General features: G+C 50.7%; 1 protein-coding gene across 2 annotated transcripts; it reads left to right on the top strand.

Annotated features, from left to right (window-relative positions):
• The first annotated feature begins 68 nt into the window (after positions 1 to 68).
• Gabrd (gamma-aminobutyric acid type A receptor subunit delta) lies at positions 69 to 14,788 on the top strand. 2 transcript variants are annotated; one of them, XM_076933597.1, is made up of 9 exons: positions 69 to 260; positions 9,270 to 9,427; positions 9,725 to 9,792; positions 9,878 to 10,098; positions 10,383 to 10,465; positions 11,041 to 11,178; positions 11,762 to 11,917; positions 12,175 to 12,386; positions 12,665 to 14,788. In XM_076933597.1, exons 2-9 carry the CDS (start codon positions 9,319 to 9,321, stop codon positions 12,953 to 12,955), a joined length of 1,278 nt encoding a protein of 425 aa, XP_076789712.1. In that variant the 5' UTR covers positions 69 to 260; positions 9,270 to 9,318; the 3' UTR covers positions 12,956 to 14,788. The 2 variants fall into 2 exon arrangements, with proteins under 2 accessions (XP_076789712.1, XP_034358768.1); XM_034502877.2 differs by having other exon boundaries at positions 9,315 to 9,427; positions 12,665 to 14,786.
• The last annotated feature ends 1,314 nt before the right edge of the window (positions 14,789 to 16,102 follow it).

A 16,102-nucleotide genomic window follows, 5' to 3' on the forward strand; every position in this document is an offset into this window, starting at 1 on the left:
TGGGACTGGAGCGCGGGGCGGGGCGGGGCGGGGCAGGCTCGACGTTCAGTCCTTCCCCCCACCCCCCTTCCGTGCCCGTTCCACTCTCCTTCGCGCTCCCGCCCTTCTGGTGCCGCCGCGCGGCCGCAGGAAAAGCAACTTTGCTTGCGCTGGGGCTAGCCGGACCTGTCCCGCGCACAGCCCGCCAAGGCCATGGATGTTCTGGGCTGGCTGCTGCTGCCTCTCCTGCTGCTGTGCACGCAGCCGCACCATGGCGCCAGGTGAGCAGCTCCTGGGCCAGGGATGATGTGGGGCGGGAGGGACTTGTCCTTTGGCGGGCACCCTCGGTGGGGCAGAGTTCCGAGTTGCCAGGACCCTGAGTCTTCCTCCCTAGGTCCACCCTGTTCTGCTTTGCCCATGCTGTTCTTCCAGTTCTGAGGACCCCGCGCTGACCTCTCTCCCGCTGCCCGGGTGCTGTCCGCCGTCTTCGGTGCTGAACGCTGCGCTTTGGGGGCGGGATTGGAGTCACCAGGCTAGGTTAATGTGGACACCTCTCTTCATCCTTGTCCTTGGCCGCATCCCACTGAGCTGGTTCCTGCTTCCATGTGCAGAGCTAAAGCTCTGCAGGATGAGCTGAGAACAAGAAGAAGGGAAGACTTAAGAACTGGGGGGGGGGGGGGGAAAGCAGGTCTGCCCTGGCGGTCGGGAGAAATGACCATTTCTTTGCACCTGGCTTGTATGGACGCCTCAGGAAGGTTTGTCCCAACCCTGTCAGTAGGGCGAAGGTGACTGTGGGTCTTCTCTCAGGAGTTGCTTCCGAGTTTCCGGACTGAATCCTGATTGCAGGTGAACAGCAGTCAAGTAGTTCTGTTGAATGCCCCCGTGGAAGAAGACTATATTCTTGGGGATTAAAAAAAAAAAAAAGAGCTGTTTCCCCAGAGCAAGAAGAGTCTAAGTAGGGAGGCCTTAGGCTGGGGTGTCCTCTCAGGAGCCGCCAACACTCCATAGTCCCTGTCTAGAAAGAAGACACTGGGACTTAAAACCCAACCTTGGTCATCTTGGGCCAAGTAACCTGCCATGAGAGTCATGAGAAGCAAGTGAAGGGCTTTTGTGAAAATCCTTTGGAGGAAAAGGCAGAAGACACACAGCGGAGACAGGTCCCTTGAGCTCTGGACTTGAGGGCCAACTGGCACGGACATAGGAGAGAGTTGCACAACACATATGGCTGCATGCCAGCTGTATTTTGGCCATAGATACCCAGGAAGTGCATCATGCAGGTGTCTGAGCTTCTCTGTTGGCTGAGGGACAGGTCCAGAAGGCCTAGATCTGGCTACAAATGTTATAACTAGGTTGGAGATCAGAGAATGGCCATTGACCGTGAGCCTCAGATCAGCCAATGCCCGGGGAAGGGTTTTGTTCTTTATTTAGTCCCTGTGGGCTTTATTTCCTTTCTTCTCAGAAGGGTGAAGCATAGTGACATGGCTGCAGTTGTCATGTTTGAGGCTCTGAGGTCAAATGTCGGCCCTGTCCATGGCCAGGTAGCCAAGAATTTGAAAACTGAGAGGCTCTGACAGCTCAACATTTTTTAGTCTGAGCATGACACCAAAACTCGTTTGTTGGCAAATCCTGTCCTATGCTGACATGAAGCTTGTTTCCTATTTATTCTATTTACAGGACCTATTTATAGGTTGCTTGCTGGGAAATTCTCCAGACCCCTCCCTCAACTCTGCATGCATAGCCTATCCCCTTTCCCCAGAGTTAAAAAAGAAAAATTCTAAATCCTGGCTTGTGTGAGGCTTCTGAGACATCGAACAAGGGACTGTGTAGCTGATTCCTTGGGCAGGGGAGCTGAGGGATCCAAGCTTGGGACTTTTATCCTTATCCTATCCTTATGTGGATCAGCACCGTGTGAAAAGTGGAGGAAGCGCTGCTCTGCTGAGTTTCCATCTCATCCTCGGATCGAAAATAGCTATTGTCTTGTCATATCTTAAAAGTCTGTCCTTAGACGTCTCTGTCCAGACCTCCTTCTCTTGGCCTGGCCTGACAATTACACAATATGGAATTGTCAGTGGGGCAGGGCTAAAGGATCTTTCCAGAGAGGGAAGGAGCCAAAGGCATAGCTGCCAGCTCAAGCCCTTGTGGTGACCTTCAAATTTAGCCAGGTGCTATCTGTGCCCTCTCACCTCTTCCAGCCCTTCTACTTTGGACAGCTTCCCCTCCTTTCTTAGTCTCCAGCCCCTCCTCAGTCTTGGCCTTAATGGTTTCTTGTGGGAAAGGCTTTGAGGTAGGAGGACAGTGTACATGTCATATTTGTGGGCTGGGTATAGAGTATGAAGACCTACATCTATAGTGGGCACCGAGCTTGTCAACTGCACACCCGTGTGGGTGTCCCTCCCAGGCTGTTGGCACCTCTATCTCCCTGGCACTCACGGTGCGATGGTCGCAGTACTCTTCTTTGCCTTGGTAACTGGGATGCTAGCAAGGAGCATTCTGATCTAAAAGCAGAGCTGTGGGATCCGTGGGCTTATGTGTGCACAGTGGATGCATGCTGCAGTGGGGAGCATCCGCTGCCTGGCTCAGCTGCACCCACCTTCCTTTTCTGTCTCCAGAGGCATAAGGGTGGGCTCATTTCTCAGTGGGAGAGGAGGGAAGAAGTTCCCATAACACACCAGAAGTAGTTCAGGGGGGACAGCTAATGTGTTTGCACTGCATCTACTCTGCTTCAAGACTCTGAATCCCCCAAAACCAAAGCCTGGCATGTGTCTCTAAGCCTCTCTCTCCATCTATCCGAATGATGCCCAACCCCAGGTTATCAATGGTTTCTAAGAGAGCTGGGAGCACCAGCAGCCTTCTACCAAGATCACTGTAACTTACTAGTAGGAATGGAGATCTTTCTACTCCATGTTGTGTTTCTTGAGTGCACTGCGTGTGTACATCCTGCCCATTAACCTACTCACTCTGTAAAACCTGTCACAAACCACGGGATAAGAGCAGAGCTGTAGCAACTGCGGGCTTCAGATCCCAGACTCTGGCATGTAGCTGGGTCTTTCTCACACCCCAGTCCTTTGTACTTGTTCAGAGCTGGAAAATGGTAGTCGCTCTCCCAGCAAAGAAAAGACTCCAAAGTGAGTATGGTCTCCCCCTTTCTTACTTCTAGAATGTAGTAAGATCTTGTCTCTGCCAACTCAAGGTGTTTTCCCTGAGGATTTTACTTCCATGACCTTAGTTTCATGTTCCAAGCAGACCTTGTATGAAGATAGAGGAGAAATGTGTACACATGTGCACACGTGTGCCACTGCCCTGAGACAGTGTCAGGAAGGACCGTGTCTCTTGATGGCCTCATTCCAAGCAGGCTACATGACAGCTGGGTAGTCCAAAAATAAAGCCCATTTCAAGTCCCTTCACATCTGGCCTTCAGGATGACTTTCATTTGCATTCCTAATTGTACTTTGTGAAGACTAGGACTTAATTTAACCATTTCATGCCCTATAACCACATTGTCTCATCTCCAGCTCTGTCTATCACTCCAAGGAACTCCTGGGGGTAGGGACGGAGTAGTTAGTGGTTCTCTGTTTGGGATAAACAACAGACCCAGCTACCTTGTCTTGCCCCTCATGACGGGCTAAAGCATCAGTGCTTGGTAGGTCAGAGGTCTGGAAAAATTTGTTAGCTAAGGAAATCTTGAGAGAAAGCGGATTCTTCAAAGTCCAGTATATGAAGTCCAGTATACGAAGCAGATGAACTAAATGGTATTTCTAAGACACGCCTGAGAGTAAAGTCATAGGAACATGACCTTACCATGTGCAGAGGTAGGAAGGGCTGAGTATGGCTTCCCTAGCCACTTTAGTTCTAGCAGAACTTGGGGGCGGGGATTGTTTGCTCCCCTCTCCCATTTTGGTTTTTTTTTTTTTTTTTTTTTTTTTTTTTTTTGGTTTTTTGAGACAGGGTTTCTCTGTGTAGCCCTGGCTGTCCTGGAACTCACCCTGTAGACCAGGCTGGCCTCGAACTCAGAAATCCGCCTGCCTCTGCCTCCCAAATGCTGGGATTAAAGGCGTGCACCACCACCGCCCAGCCCCATTTTGGTTCTTTAAAACAAGATTTTATGTAGCCCAGTCTGGCCTTGAGCTCACTATATATTTTCAGCTGGCCTTAAATTTCTGATCCTCCTGCTTTCACTTCTGAGATTATAAGCACATGCTATCATACTGGACAGAACTGTGTGTTTAAACTGTGAGCTTAACTGTGAGACCTGCTGTTTAGAACCCTGGCCCTGACTCCAGATCGAGGCTTTTCCTGTCTTCAAAGCCCTTTATGTCTACGTCCTCTTTGTCACAGCCTCTGATCATGGCCTTTTCACAACCCAGAACCCTCTCTGTCCCATTGCCACCTTCTCCAGAAGGTTGTCTCTCTGTATAACCTCCAGTCTAGGCAGAAGAGATTCTGAAGTCCCACCTGAGGAATGCATTTCTCTTAACACCACTCACGTTGATTTTTCCCACAATTCCTGGACTGCTAGCTAACCTGGGCTGTGACATCTGTCTATGTCTCATCCTTGGAGGTTATTTAATGGTCTAGACAGATGACTCAAAGTGTTTGCCACAAAAGGATAAGGTCTTCACTTTGAACCCTAACATGTGAAAATACTGGGTGGACAGCAATGTAAAAATACAAACAGGAGTCCATCTTCACAATGACACACTTCCTCCAACATGGCCACACCTACTCCAATAAGGCCACACCTCCTAATAGTGCCACTCCCTATGGGCCAAGCTTTCAGACACATGAGTCTATGGGAGTCATTCCCATTCAAACCACCACGCCTGTAAACTTTACTAGGTATGTTCAGGCTACTGAGAGTCCCTGTCTCAAAAAACCAGGATGGACAGAGCCTGAGGAATAACATCCATCCTTTGGCTTCCATATGTATTTGCACTCACATACACACACACATACAAGAACATGCATGCATGAACACATACACATGTACAGGGAGTCTCTTGATATTTGGAGTGGAAAGATGGATAGTTAGAAATAATTCCTGAGGGGTGCTTGGGTTTATGTCTTAAGGCAAAACAGAAAGGCAATAGAGAACAGGCTGTTGGCATTTGGAAAGGAGGGAGAGGAGCAAGAAGGACTGGAGGGACAGGAAGGCTGGGCGGGTGAAGCTGGAGATAGAATGGGGGGGCAAGTGCAGCAGGCCTAGGGAGAGCTGAAGAGTCAGAGGAGGGGGCAGGGAAGATATAGGGAGAGGTCAAGTGGGAGGAAGAGCATTGTTTTCAGTAAAGCAGAGGGATACAAGGGGTCTGAGGAGAGAAGCTAGCCTGCTATTGGCTTTCATGGCATGCCAGGGTAAGGTGGCAGTCCTCACATAGCAGGAGGGGCTACTGTGATTTTTAGTTGCCACCAAGAAACAGGACTGAAGATGAGCCTGACTGAGTGACCCTGCACTAAGAAGCAGGTAGCCAAGCTTCCTGGTGCCTGCCTTTAATCACACTACTCAGGAGGCAGAGCAGATGGAGTTGAATTAGTAGATGAAGTGAGTTCTAAAACAACCAGAGCTGTGTAGAGAGACCTAGTCGAAAAAAAAGAAAGAAAGAAAGAAAGAAAGAAAGAAAGAAAGAAAGAAAGAGAACCAAGCAACTTCCCCCCTCCTCCCCCCCAAGAAACAAAAACAACCCCCCCCAAAATAAAAAATAGAATCAGGCAATGAACAGAGTAGAGCCAGGTGTGTTCAGTACCCAGGAGGGCGGAGTGGCTGTTGTAGTGGCCTGACAAGGTGACCCAGCAAGAGATGGCATTTCCCTGGTAGTACCAGGTAGGACTCTTTTCCACTGTCCCAGACCAAGGACCTGGAGACCATGTCCAAAGTTACTCTCTTGTCCCTGGAATTCACTGACTGACTGTTCTCTGTTCCTGATAAGGAGATCCACTGGGGTTTTGCCTTCTTGAAGGAAGGAATTCTGTCAAGACAATTTAAGTAGAAGTTTATTTAGCAAGGCAAGTACTCAAAAAGAGACTGGAGTGGGCTGCAACAAGACAGGGAGCAGCTCAGTGGTTCTGGATTGTGCATTTTAAAAGACACTTTTATGAATGTGTATGAGGTGGGTGGTATATTTATGGGGTAGAATAACACTTTTCCCCTCTCAAATCAGAGTGGACAGGCATTTTTTTTTGGGGGGGGGGAGGTTGAGACAGGGTTTCTCTGTGTAGCTCTGGCTGTCCTGGAACTCACTTCTGTAGACCAGGCTGGCATCAAACTCAGAAATCCGCCTGCCTCTGCCTCCCAAGTGCTGGGATTAAAGGCGTGTGCCACCACTGCCCGGCGGGTCTTTCTTTTAGGGTGTTTCTTCACATGACTTTCTAAAAAAGTGGTGTCAATGTCACAGTGCAGAATATACCGTAACAACAAGTCTCTTGAGGATACAGACCCTTTGTTAGTGCACATGTGTGGGAGAAGGTTCTGGTGCCTTTGTTCCTGGTATGGAGCAAACCTCACTAAAGTTTCAAGGATGTTCAACCACAAAGGAGCATTCTGACCAACAGCAGACACTGTTACCAGAACGCAACCTTATTTTCCTTCATTGCGATGTCTAAGTCCTTCCTACCCAGCATCAGTCCCCATGCTTTTAGTAGAGTCCCCTCCTTCCTGCTGGACCATTTTCCCCATAGGCAGGAGCGTAGCATGCATTAGTGTCCCATGCTGCCACAACAAATCACACAAACTGGGTGCATTCAAATAACAGGAACTGATTCTTTTGTACTTCTGAGGCAGAAACCCCAAACCCTCTGGAACATTTGAGCACAGTTGCCCCAGGCTTCACTCCTGCTTCTAGCTGTGGCCAGCAGTACTGAGCACTCCTCACCTTGTAGAGGTACTACCCAGCCTCTCTCTTGTCTTTATCTGCCTTCCCATCTCTGCCATCTGTTTTCTACTAAGAGGCCTGCCCTACTGAAATGTGGTCTTCCCCTAACTACATTCACAAAGACTTCATGCTCAGATAAGGTCCCATACTCGGGTTCCCAGTGGAAATGAAGGCTGGGAGGGTGAGGAAGGGTAGGGGCACAGTTTTGGCAAACAGAGGAAAGTATGGAGAGACTGCCAAGGGCTCCCTGCTCTGACGGTGCCTGCTTTGGTGGTAGGGTGAGTCACAATGTCTGCCTCATGGGTAGTTTTGGATCCAGTGGTGTCTACACTGCTACCCTCAGTAGCCTGGGGAGATCCCCCAAACTTTTAGGGACCTCAACTCAGGCTATATTGGGATTTGTGGCTTCAGTACAGAAAATTTTTGGTACTAGGTAGTTTATTAAGTAGAGAGAAAGATGGTATATAGACAGGATCTCATGTAGCTCTGGCTGGCTTGGAACTCACTATATAAACCGGATCAGACTTTCTGAGTTCACAGGCACTGACTGCCTCTGTCTCCTGAGTGTCGGAGTTACAGGGCCATATTTTATTAGCGATATTTTAATATAGGCTTAAGCATGAGGGTTAAGAGAAGAGAAATCAGTCAGACGGACAGTCATATAGTATATGCATGCTTCCCAAAAGCAAGCAGTGGAAAGCAAAACATACAGGCTTCTCAAGGGAGTCTCGATTAATTGTATTAGCTTTAGCCATAAATACCTTTTTTTTGTGGGTTTTCTAGTTGCATCTTAAAGTGTTACTAAGAAGCTTTTTCTTCTTTTCTTTCCCGATAAGTGAGGATATGGGACAGCTCAAGCAATACCCCAGTAGAACCGGAAGCCACTTGTGGGGAGCCAACAGAAGGTGGCTATGATCCTTGCAGCCATCTTGAGCCATATACCCTGACAAGAGACTTGATTACATCAGCCTACAACAGCTGAGCACACTCTGATAACATCTTGTTTTAGATACCCAGGATTTTCCCTTGGGTGTGTGAGACTTAAAGGTGTGTGACTTAAGGGTGTGACTTAGAGATCAGATTTAGAGACAAGACCTAAGGGCATGACTTAAGGGCGTGACTTAGAGGTGTGGCTTAGAAGTGAGACATATAAAAGGCGAGAGGCAGACAGAAGAAGTTATTATTAAGTATTAGGCACTTGGGGTAGGCACTTGAGACTCGAGACATTCAACTATTATTAGGCACTTGGCAATTGAAGGAATAACTTGGATTTAGACATTAGGCACTAGAACTTGGAACTGGAAACTTGGAACTTGGAGGCACTAGGGACTAGAAACTAGGGACTAAGAACTCAAGACTTGGGACTTGGACTAGGAAAAGAGACTGAGGAATAAGCGGGATTGAATCATACTCTGTCTGGTCTCCATTCTTCGCGTCCGTCCTCACGCGCTCTCTTGCTGAACCCTGACCCACAGACCGGAGCAGCTTGGGGCAGTGCAGGCTCTAATAATTTAGCCCCCAAGGCTTTTGGCAGTGCGGGTTCCAACACTGACAGAGCGGTCCTCAACATTTTGGCCCCCAAACATGGGGTAAAGTGGTTCTCAACATTTTTGGAGCCCAACATGAGGCAGCTTGGGCCACGACAGCCACTAAATTACACAAAGGGTTTAAGACATGTCCTTTTCCTGTAAATGGGGTTTCTGGTGAAAGTCCTCGAAAATTGCAAGTGTTTACAACTCAGCAGGAAAAGGCGGTGGGGGGGGGGACTTAAGAGTTGTTGATTGTGTGGAATTCTTGCTTCTCTACTGGCCAGAAGCTTCAATTGGATTCCCAAGTGAGGGGGTTCCTCTCTCTTCTCATGTCCCCAAGATTTCCCCTGTCTTTCTGTTCTACATGGTAGCCCTGCTGGGAACAGCAGGGCCAGCACAGGTTTTTGTAGTGCTGTCCCCAGCTGTTCCAGGGTCAGGCTAAGCCCCAGATGTGCATGGCTGCTTAAGGAGCTGGGATGAGAGGGTGGGGCAGCCTGGACCCTCCTGAGAAGATAGAGCTGGAGTTCATGGGTATCTTTCACTTCTTTTTTTTTCAGCCACATCCAGGGGATCTTTGCTGACAGGAAGACTATGTGGTCTTGTTGGGGTTCTCTGCTTTGGAGAAAAGCCCTGGGGATTGGGACTCCAGTTGCCAAGCCTTTAATTTTTCTCCATAGATACATGGAAGAAGGGGACTAGGGAGTCTGGGATCTTTGTCTATATTCTAGGATGGACACAGGGCATCAGTTCTCAAGAGCAGACAAAAAAGTGCCTGACAAGAAAGGTAGCAGAAGTGTAGAGGACCTCTTCATTTTCCTGTGTCTTGCCTGAAGGGCCCAAAGCGGCCGGCACCTGCTCTTCCTTGACACCTATACTGAGGGCAATGTCTCACCCCCAGGCCCTGTGCTCTGCCCACTGTGACCAGTTAACCTTGTGTTCCCAGAGCAATGAATGACATTGGGGACTACGTGGGTTCCAACCTGGAGATATCCTGGCTCCCCAACCTCGATGGCCTAATGGAGGGCTATGCCCGAAACTTCCGACCCGGCATTGGAGGTACAGGCAGATGATGGCATAGGAACACAGACAGAAACAGTTCCAACCCGGGATGTGCTGTGGGTGCGGGCTCTGCTGGGCTCTGGTTTGGCAATTCCAGGGGTTCGCTGGATTTCAAGCCCCAAGCATCCCAGATGGAAGATGTATCTCCCCAGGCACTGAGGCAAATGTATAAGTTCCCTGAAAAGGCTGTGGGTATTCCTCTGTCCCACCTGTTTGGGCTGGCCTAGAAGGGGAGCTGGGTGCTGGGCTGGGGTTTCTACTACGACAACATTAGCAGGCCTCTCCTTCTTACAGGTCCTCCTGTGAATGTGGCACTTGCCCTAGAGGTGGCCAGCATTGACCACATCTCAGAGGCAAACATGGTAGGTGCCAGCCAACATTGCTTCCTGGGTTGTGTGACATTAGGAGGAGGGTAATAGTATCAGTGCTTACCCTCCTTCTCTACAGGAATACACCATGACAGTATTCCTGCACCAGAGCTGGCGAGATAGCAGGCTGTCCTACAACCATACCAACGAGACCCTAGGCCTGGACAGCCGCTTTGTGGACAAGCTGTGGCTCCCCGACACCTTCATTGTGAATGCCAAGTCCGCCTGGTTCCATGATGTGACTGTGGAAAACAAGCTTATTCGCCTACAGCCTGACGGAGTGATTTTATACAGCATCCGGTGAGCTGGGTCTACCTCCCCATGCCTTCTGGAAGAGCATCCCATAAGCTCAGGCACAGACCCTCACTCTTCCACGACACAGAAACATGGTGGTAGACGGTGGTACATGTTGTCCCCTCTAGCTTTTGGGGGCTGCTTCAGATGTTACAGTAGGCAGCTGGAGCTGCATGTGGCTCCTCTGTGTTGGTGCAGGGGGGGGGGGTATATATCTGCTATCTAGGGGCAGGGGACCTGCTAGCTTCTAAGGGACACCATGACCTCATTAATCCATGTTGCCTGTACAGCATCACCTCCACAGTGGCCTGTGACATGGACCTCGCAAAGTACCCCATGGATGAGCAAGAGTGCATGCTGGACCTGGAGAGCTGTGAGTGTCCTCTCTAAAGCTGGGGTAGCCTCCTTCTTGTTTGGGGCTGCCCTGGCTCCTCCAGTGGGTCAGGGCAGTAAGGATTGGAAATCTGTGAAGCTCAGACCCAGGGCCAGGCTGGTCTTGATCAGAGGACAGGGAAGCATCCAGGACAGGGCTTTCCTAAGAGCCAGTGGGAACCTGGGCTCCCACTTTAGGCTGGGAGACCTAAAGGAACTTAGCCAGCACAAGTGGAAAAGAGCCCAGAAGATCTGGCTGTGGCAACCAGGCTGTACCAACAGAACAGAGCTCAGATAACCTGGGTCCCTTTGTATATCTCATCAAGGATGGCTCCAATTCTGTCAGCACCTCCGGCCCTGTCATCCTCCTCAGAGATGTAGAATGTCATGCCAGAGCTGAGGATGCTCCCCCGCATCTCCCACCCCCACCCCTGACTGAACATGACTGAATGAGGTCTCCGTTGCTGTCACCTGGTCAGCTCCACCACTCAGACTCTCCATGTAGATGGGGCATTCCCTCTGAGGCTGCTAAGGACTGAGCTAGGCCCTGCTGCCCACCGGTGGGCTCTCTTACAGATGGCTACTCTTCTGAGGACATCGTCTATTACTGGTCAGAAAACCAGGAGCAGATCCACGGGCTGGACAGGCTGCAACTGGCCCAGTTCACTATCACCAGTTACCGATTCACCACGGAGCTGATGAACTTCAAATCAGGTAATGTGGCCTCTCCCGTGAGCTACCCACAGGTTCCTTGTGCTTTATAACTGAGCTCCCAGCCAGTTCTGAGGGTGGAGGATGCACCTGGAAAACCGGCGAGTTGGGCATTAGCTGAGTGTTGGTGGCTGTGCTCAGATGGAATGGGAGCATGCTGACATGCCATACAGCCAGGTTCTACCTTCTTACTCTTGGGCTATTTCTTCCCAGTACTTTAGGCTTAGAGAGAACATGAAAGTGAATATTGTAGGCTCTTAGCCCCTTTCTTGGCCACCTTTCCTCTCAGAGTGTGGATATGCTTAGAGTAGGGCGGAAGGCACAAAGAGAGGCAGCAGGTACCCTGACATTAGCTGGGCAGGTTGCTCAGAATCAAGTCAGCAAACTTGACCCTTCTCCCTTCTTAGTCTGGGTAACCCAACATCCTTGTGACTGGACCTTGAGTAATGTGTGGAAGGTGGGTTTTCTAGGGTCTTCCATCTGAGCCTCACAGTAGACCCAACAGCCAACCAGGTGCCCTCCCTGAGGCATATGGGCAGATGGAGTAGTCAGGAAGAGCTCATCTGACAGTAAGTTGTCCCCACAGCTGGCCAGTTCCCACGGCTCAGCTTGCACTTCCAGCTTCGGAGGAACCGGGGTGTCTACATCATCCAGTCTTACATGCCCTCTGTCCTCCTGGTTGCCATGTCCTGGGTCTCCTTCTGGATTAGCCAGGCAGCGGTACCTGCCAGAGTATCTTTAGGTATGAGTTTTGTCTTTCCTTCCCGTGAGCTGGTGGAAGCGATGTATAAAGACCCTGTTATCCATGAGCCAATTCTTTGGACTCTAGACCTCATTCTGTCTGCCCTATGCAATGGCCGGTCAGAATAGGGTTGGCCTCACGAGCCTCGGGTGGGAGTGGAGGGCTGAAGAACTCCTCTTTTCCGGGGACCCAGGCCCCGTTGGCTAGGGTAAGGAGGAGAGGGTAAGGCTTCATCGCTGACCATCCACTCCCACCAGGCATCACCACTGTGCTGACAATGACCACACTCATGGTCAGTGCTCGCTCCTCCTTGCCACGGGCTTCTGCTATCAAGGCTCTGGATGTGTATTTCTGGATCTGCTACGTCTTTGTGTTTGCTGCCCTGGTGGAGTATGCATTTGCCCACTTCAATGCTGACTACAGGAAGAAACGGAAAGCCAAGGTCAAGGTCACGAAGCCAAGGGCAGAGGTGAGAGAGTGGGTGGGCTTGTCTCAGGGTTCAGAATCAGGGATAGATTCCTGCCTGGCAAAAGGGAGCAGAAAGAAATATTATTCTTCTGTTGGCCAGCTCTGAGGTCACTGTTGGCCCTGAGCCCCTATCCCTGGGGCCAGCTCCTTAGCACAGTCCTCTCCAGGGTCTCAGCAGTGCTTAATAAATACAGACAGGAACAGGGTACTGCACAGGAACCCTAGTCAACCAGGGCATCCTCAGCGCTGTCCTCCTGTCTCCCGCCCCACCCTCTGCAGATGGATGTGAGGAACGCCATCGTCCTTTTCTCCCTCTCAGCTGCTGGGGTCAGTCAGGAGTTGGCTATCTCCCGCCGTCAAGGCCGGGTCCCTGGGAACCTCATGGGTTCCTATAGGTCTGTGGAAGTGGAGGCAAAGAAGGAGGCGGGGTCCCGCCCAGGGGGCCCAGGAGGTATCCGTTCCAGACTTAAACCCATCGATGCAGACACCATCGACATCTATGCCCGCGCCGTGTTCCCGGCAGCTTTTGCAGCGGTCAACATCATCTACTGGGCGGCGTACACCATGTGACAGCAGTGCGTACACCACGTGATGGATGTACATGTACCACGTGCGGTGGTTGCCACAAACTCCGGGAGGAACAGTCCTCTCCGTGGGTCCCAAAGTGGGACAGAGAGGAGGCTCCGCTTCTTGGGCTTTACCTCAATTTTGCCCTTAAGACCAGCCTGCGTTTCCTGTAGATGAAGCAGGATAGGCTTTGCATAGAGGCCATAGCTGGCCTGACCCTGAAGCTGAGCCTAGCGCTGCTGGGCCCTTGGGAGCTGTGAAGTTTTAGAATCACATCAGAATGGTCCTGATTTCTAGGTCTTTGCTCTGTGGGATCAGGATCAGAGAGAAAGAGAGTGGGGCTGGATGACCACTCTCATGGTGAACTGGAGGAGAAGGGCATTATGAGGCCTCTTTGGTCCCAGCATGAAATAAAGCCTTGACCTGGCAGCTAGATTTTGTCTTTGTTGAACATGGCAGTTGCAGTGTGGGCTTCTCTCTCTGCCACAGGTGACATAGGAAGGATGTGGATAGGGACAGCCTACAGAAACCCAGAAAGTCTAGGGTAAGCATGCACTCTGTGCAGGGGAAGCAATGGGGTCAGGGTCCCAACAGAGAGGCTGACTAACAAAGATGACACTGGGAGAGGGTTCTTGGAAAGAATAATAATCAGCATTGGTGACACTAGCATAAATGACACCAGCATTGATGACATTATCATTGGTGACATCTTTGGTGACACCAGCATTGGTGATGACACCATCACTGGTGACATCAGTATTGGTGACACCAGCATTGGTGACATCAACATGGTAACATCAGCATTGATGACATGATCATTGGTGAAACCAGCATGATGCATTGGCATCTGTCCCTCCCTGTCACTGGACTACACTGGAGCCATCTTCACTAAGGCAGAAGCAGATTTAGGAGCATGAGCTGAGAACCCTAGATTCCAAAATCACATAATTCTTCCCCAAAATTTCAGAACTGGGAACAGATCTGTAGCCAGGGAAGTTTGGGGGTTGTATCCCAGAGGATAAGCTGTGTGGTTCAAATGAAGGGTCAGGAAAGGCAGAGGTGCAGAAACCTGGGAATGGCTTAAGAAGTCATTGATTGAGCCCTTGATCACCTGGTGAAGGCTCAGGCCCAAGGCGCCACTATGGTGCCTTCTTGGATGAGGTAATGGGAACTCAGAGCCTATCTCAGGACCTAGAGACACCCCTTAGCTACTTCCCACAGCAGCCTGAGAACCCTGACACCATTGGAGCATGTGACAGGCAGCTCCTAATAAAGGGGGCCAGCTTTTCCATACACAGAGTCTTCCATGTAGAAAAATTGAAGGGTACAATTAGCTTTTCATCCTGGGTCTGTTCAAAGTCAGCAGCTAGCAACTCAAGAGGTGACAGAGTCAGCCAGACCCACCACTCTGCTTAGTCAGGGTAATGTCAGACCATGCTCCATTAGTCCTGAAGCATGGTCCTGGTGGGCCCCCACTTGCTAAGATGCTTGACCCTCCACAGCCCCAAATCATCATAGGTAGCAGTACCATAACACCACTGCAGGGCTCATGAGATACACAGGACCGTGTTGTTCTCAAAGTGTAGAGGAAGACACTGGCCCCTCTGCTCAGACCACACACCAGTGCTCATTCTTTCTTTCTATCTCAAAGGTCCATGACCTAAGAACACCTTCCTCCAGGCACCTTGGCTACTTTGTGCTAAAGGATGAGGTAGTATAGCTTTACAGGCTGTCCAGTGGCTGGGAGCACTGGGCCCTGGCGTGATCAGGAACTACAATGATAGAATGGACCTAGGAGTCAGCAGAGAGCAGGTGGTCAAGCAAAGCTTGATCTGGGTCAGCTGGGGCTCCAGTTCCTGACAACAGGAGAGGCAGAAGAAACCCAATCACCTTGGGACAGCCACAGGACAGGAATGTCCCTACTTGGGCCCAGGAGCTGGGGTGTTTTCTTCATCTCTATATGTCTGTTCTATAGGCTTCCTACATGGTTACTGTTCCCACCTCTGCAGTTTAGAGAGTTGCCTGGGGATGGGGACACAAGTAAGTCCTAGATGGGACACACTGTAGATAGTCCAAGACACCCTATTGTTTTGTCTCACCTTTAGTGCAATCTAGGTCCCATTCCCAGGAGAGCAAGCAACTCCCAGGAGAGGCAGGGTCAGCTCCAGCTCTCCGGGCCTTTGGGGGGCGGGGAGGCTGGTGGGTTCAAGTTTTCAGAGCTGCTGAGTTCACCTGGACCCAGAGGCCAGCAGCCTAACACCCCTCCAACTACACAACCTGCCAGCTTCAGCACCCGCCTCTGCCCTGCCTCTTGCCGCCTGCAGTCTGCCCTCTTTCTGCTGCATGTACCCACGGGGAGCTATTTAAAGCGGCCTTTGCGATTGCCTTGGGCTCCCACGCAGCCAGGCCCACCCGGGCAGCAGCCTTCGCCTGATTCTGCAACCAGCAATCACTCCCTCAGCCTGCAGGCTTCTATTTCTGCCCACATGTTTACAGGGCAGGAGGAAGGACAGGAAGGACTGATGCTTTTCAAACACCAGCTTCTGTTCCAGTGGTGAGGACAGGAGCTGACTGAAGGCTAGGGGTGGATCAAGGGCTGCAGCTGAGAAGAGCAGCTTAGAAAGAGGATGTCAGTGCCTCCTGCCTGCAATGGCACCAGGGACAAAGGGTGACAGGCAGGGGGCTTTTCATCCTAGCAGGGACAGCTCTTGGAACCCACAGTGCCTTCCTCTTTGTCCTGGGCTGGAGAGTGCATGCTTTGAATGTGGACTGTTCCTTCCTGAGACTGGAGGCTGATGTAGCTGAGGGGGCCTGGATGTCAGGAGACAGCCCTGCTTTTCTCTGGCATCAAGGACAAGACAATCTCCCAGACTCAAGGTGAGAAGACATGCAGGGTATCAAAAGAGCTGAGACAGGTCTAGGGTCAGGGTTTCTATTTTCTAGGGCTACAAACTGTTCTGTTAGAGCTATGGAGGCCAGAAGTCATAATAAGCCTAGGAGCAGGCAGGCTGGCTCCAGGGAAGAGTTTACCTCAACCTCCCTCTGCTTCCCCAGTCGCCTGCACTCCTTGGATTTAAGATTTATTGTCCTGACCTCTATGTCCATCATCACACACTTGGCTTCTGCCCCTTCTCTTCTTACACAAACACC

Source organism: Arvicanthis niloticus, chromosome 5 (genome assembly GCF_011762505.2).
Source record: "Arvicanthis niloticus isolate mArvNil1 chromosome 5, mArvNil1.pat.X, whole genome shotgun sequence".
In the NCBI taxonomy this organism is placed as follows: Eukaryota; Metazoa; Chordata; class Mammalia; order Rodentia; family Muridae; genus Arvicanthis; species Arvicanthis niloticus.

What these genes read in the sequence shown, in the direction of transcription:
- Gabrd (XM_034502877.2), top strand. Translation starts at nt 193, where the DNA reads ATGGATGTTCTGGGCTGGCTGCTGCTGCCTCTCCTGCTGCTGTGCACG. An exon ending in CAGCCGCACCATGGCGCCAG is followed by an intron (nt 261 to 9,314) that starts GTGAGCAGCTCC and finishes TTGTGTTCCCAG; the next exon opens with AGCAATGAATGACATTGGGG. An exon ending in GCTGATGAACTTCAAATCAG is followed by an intron (nt 11,179 to 11,761) that starts GTAATGTGGCCT and finishes TTGTCCCCACAG; the next exon opens with CTGGCCAGTTCCCACGGCTC.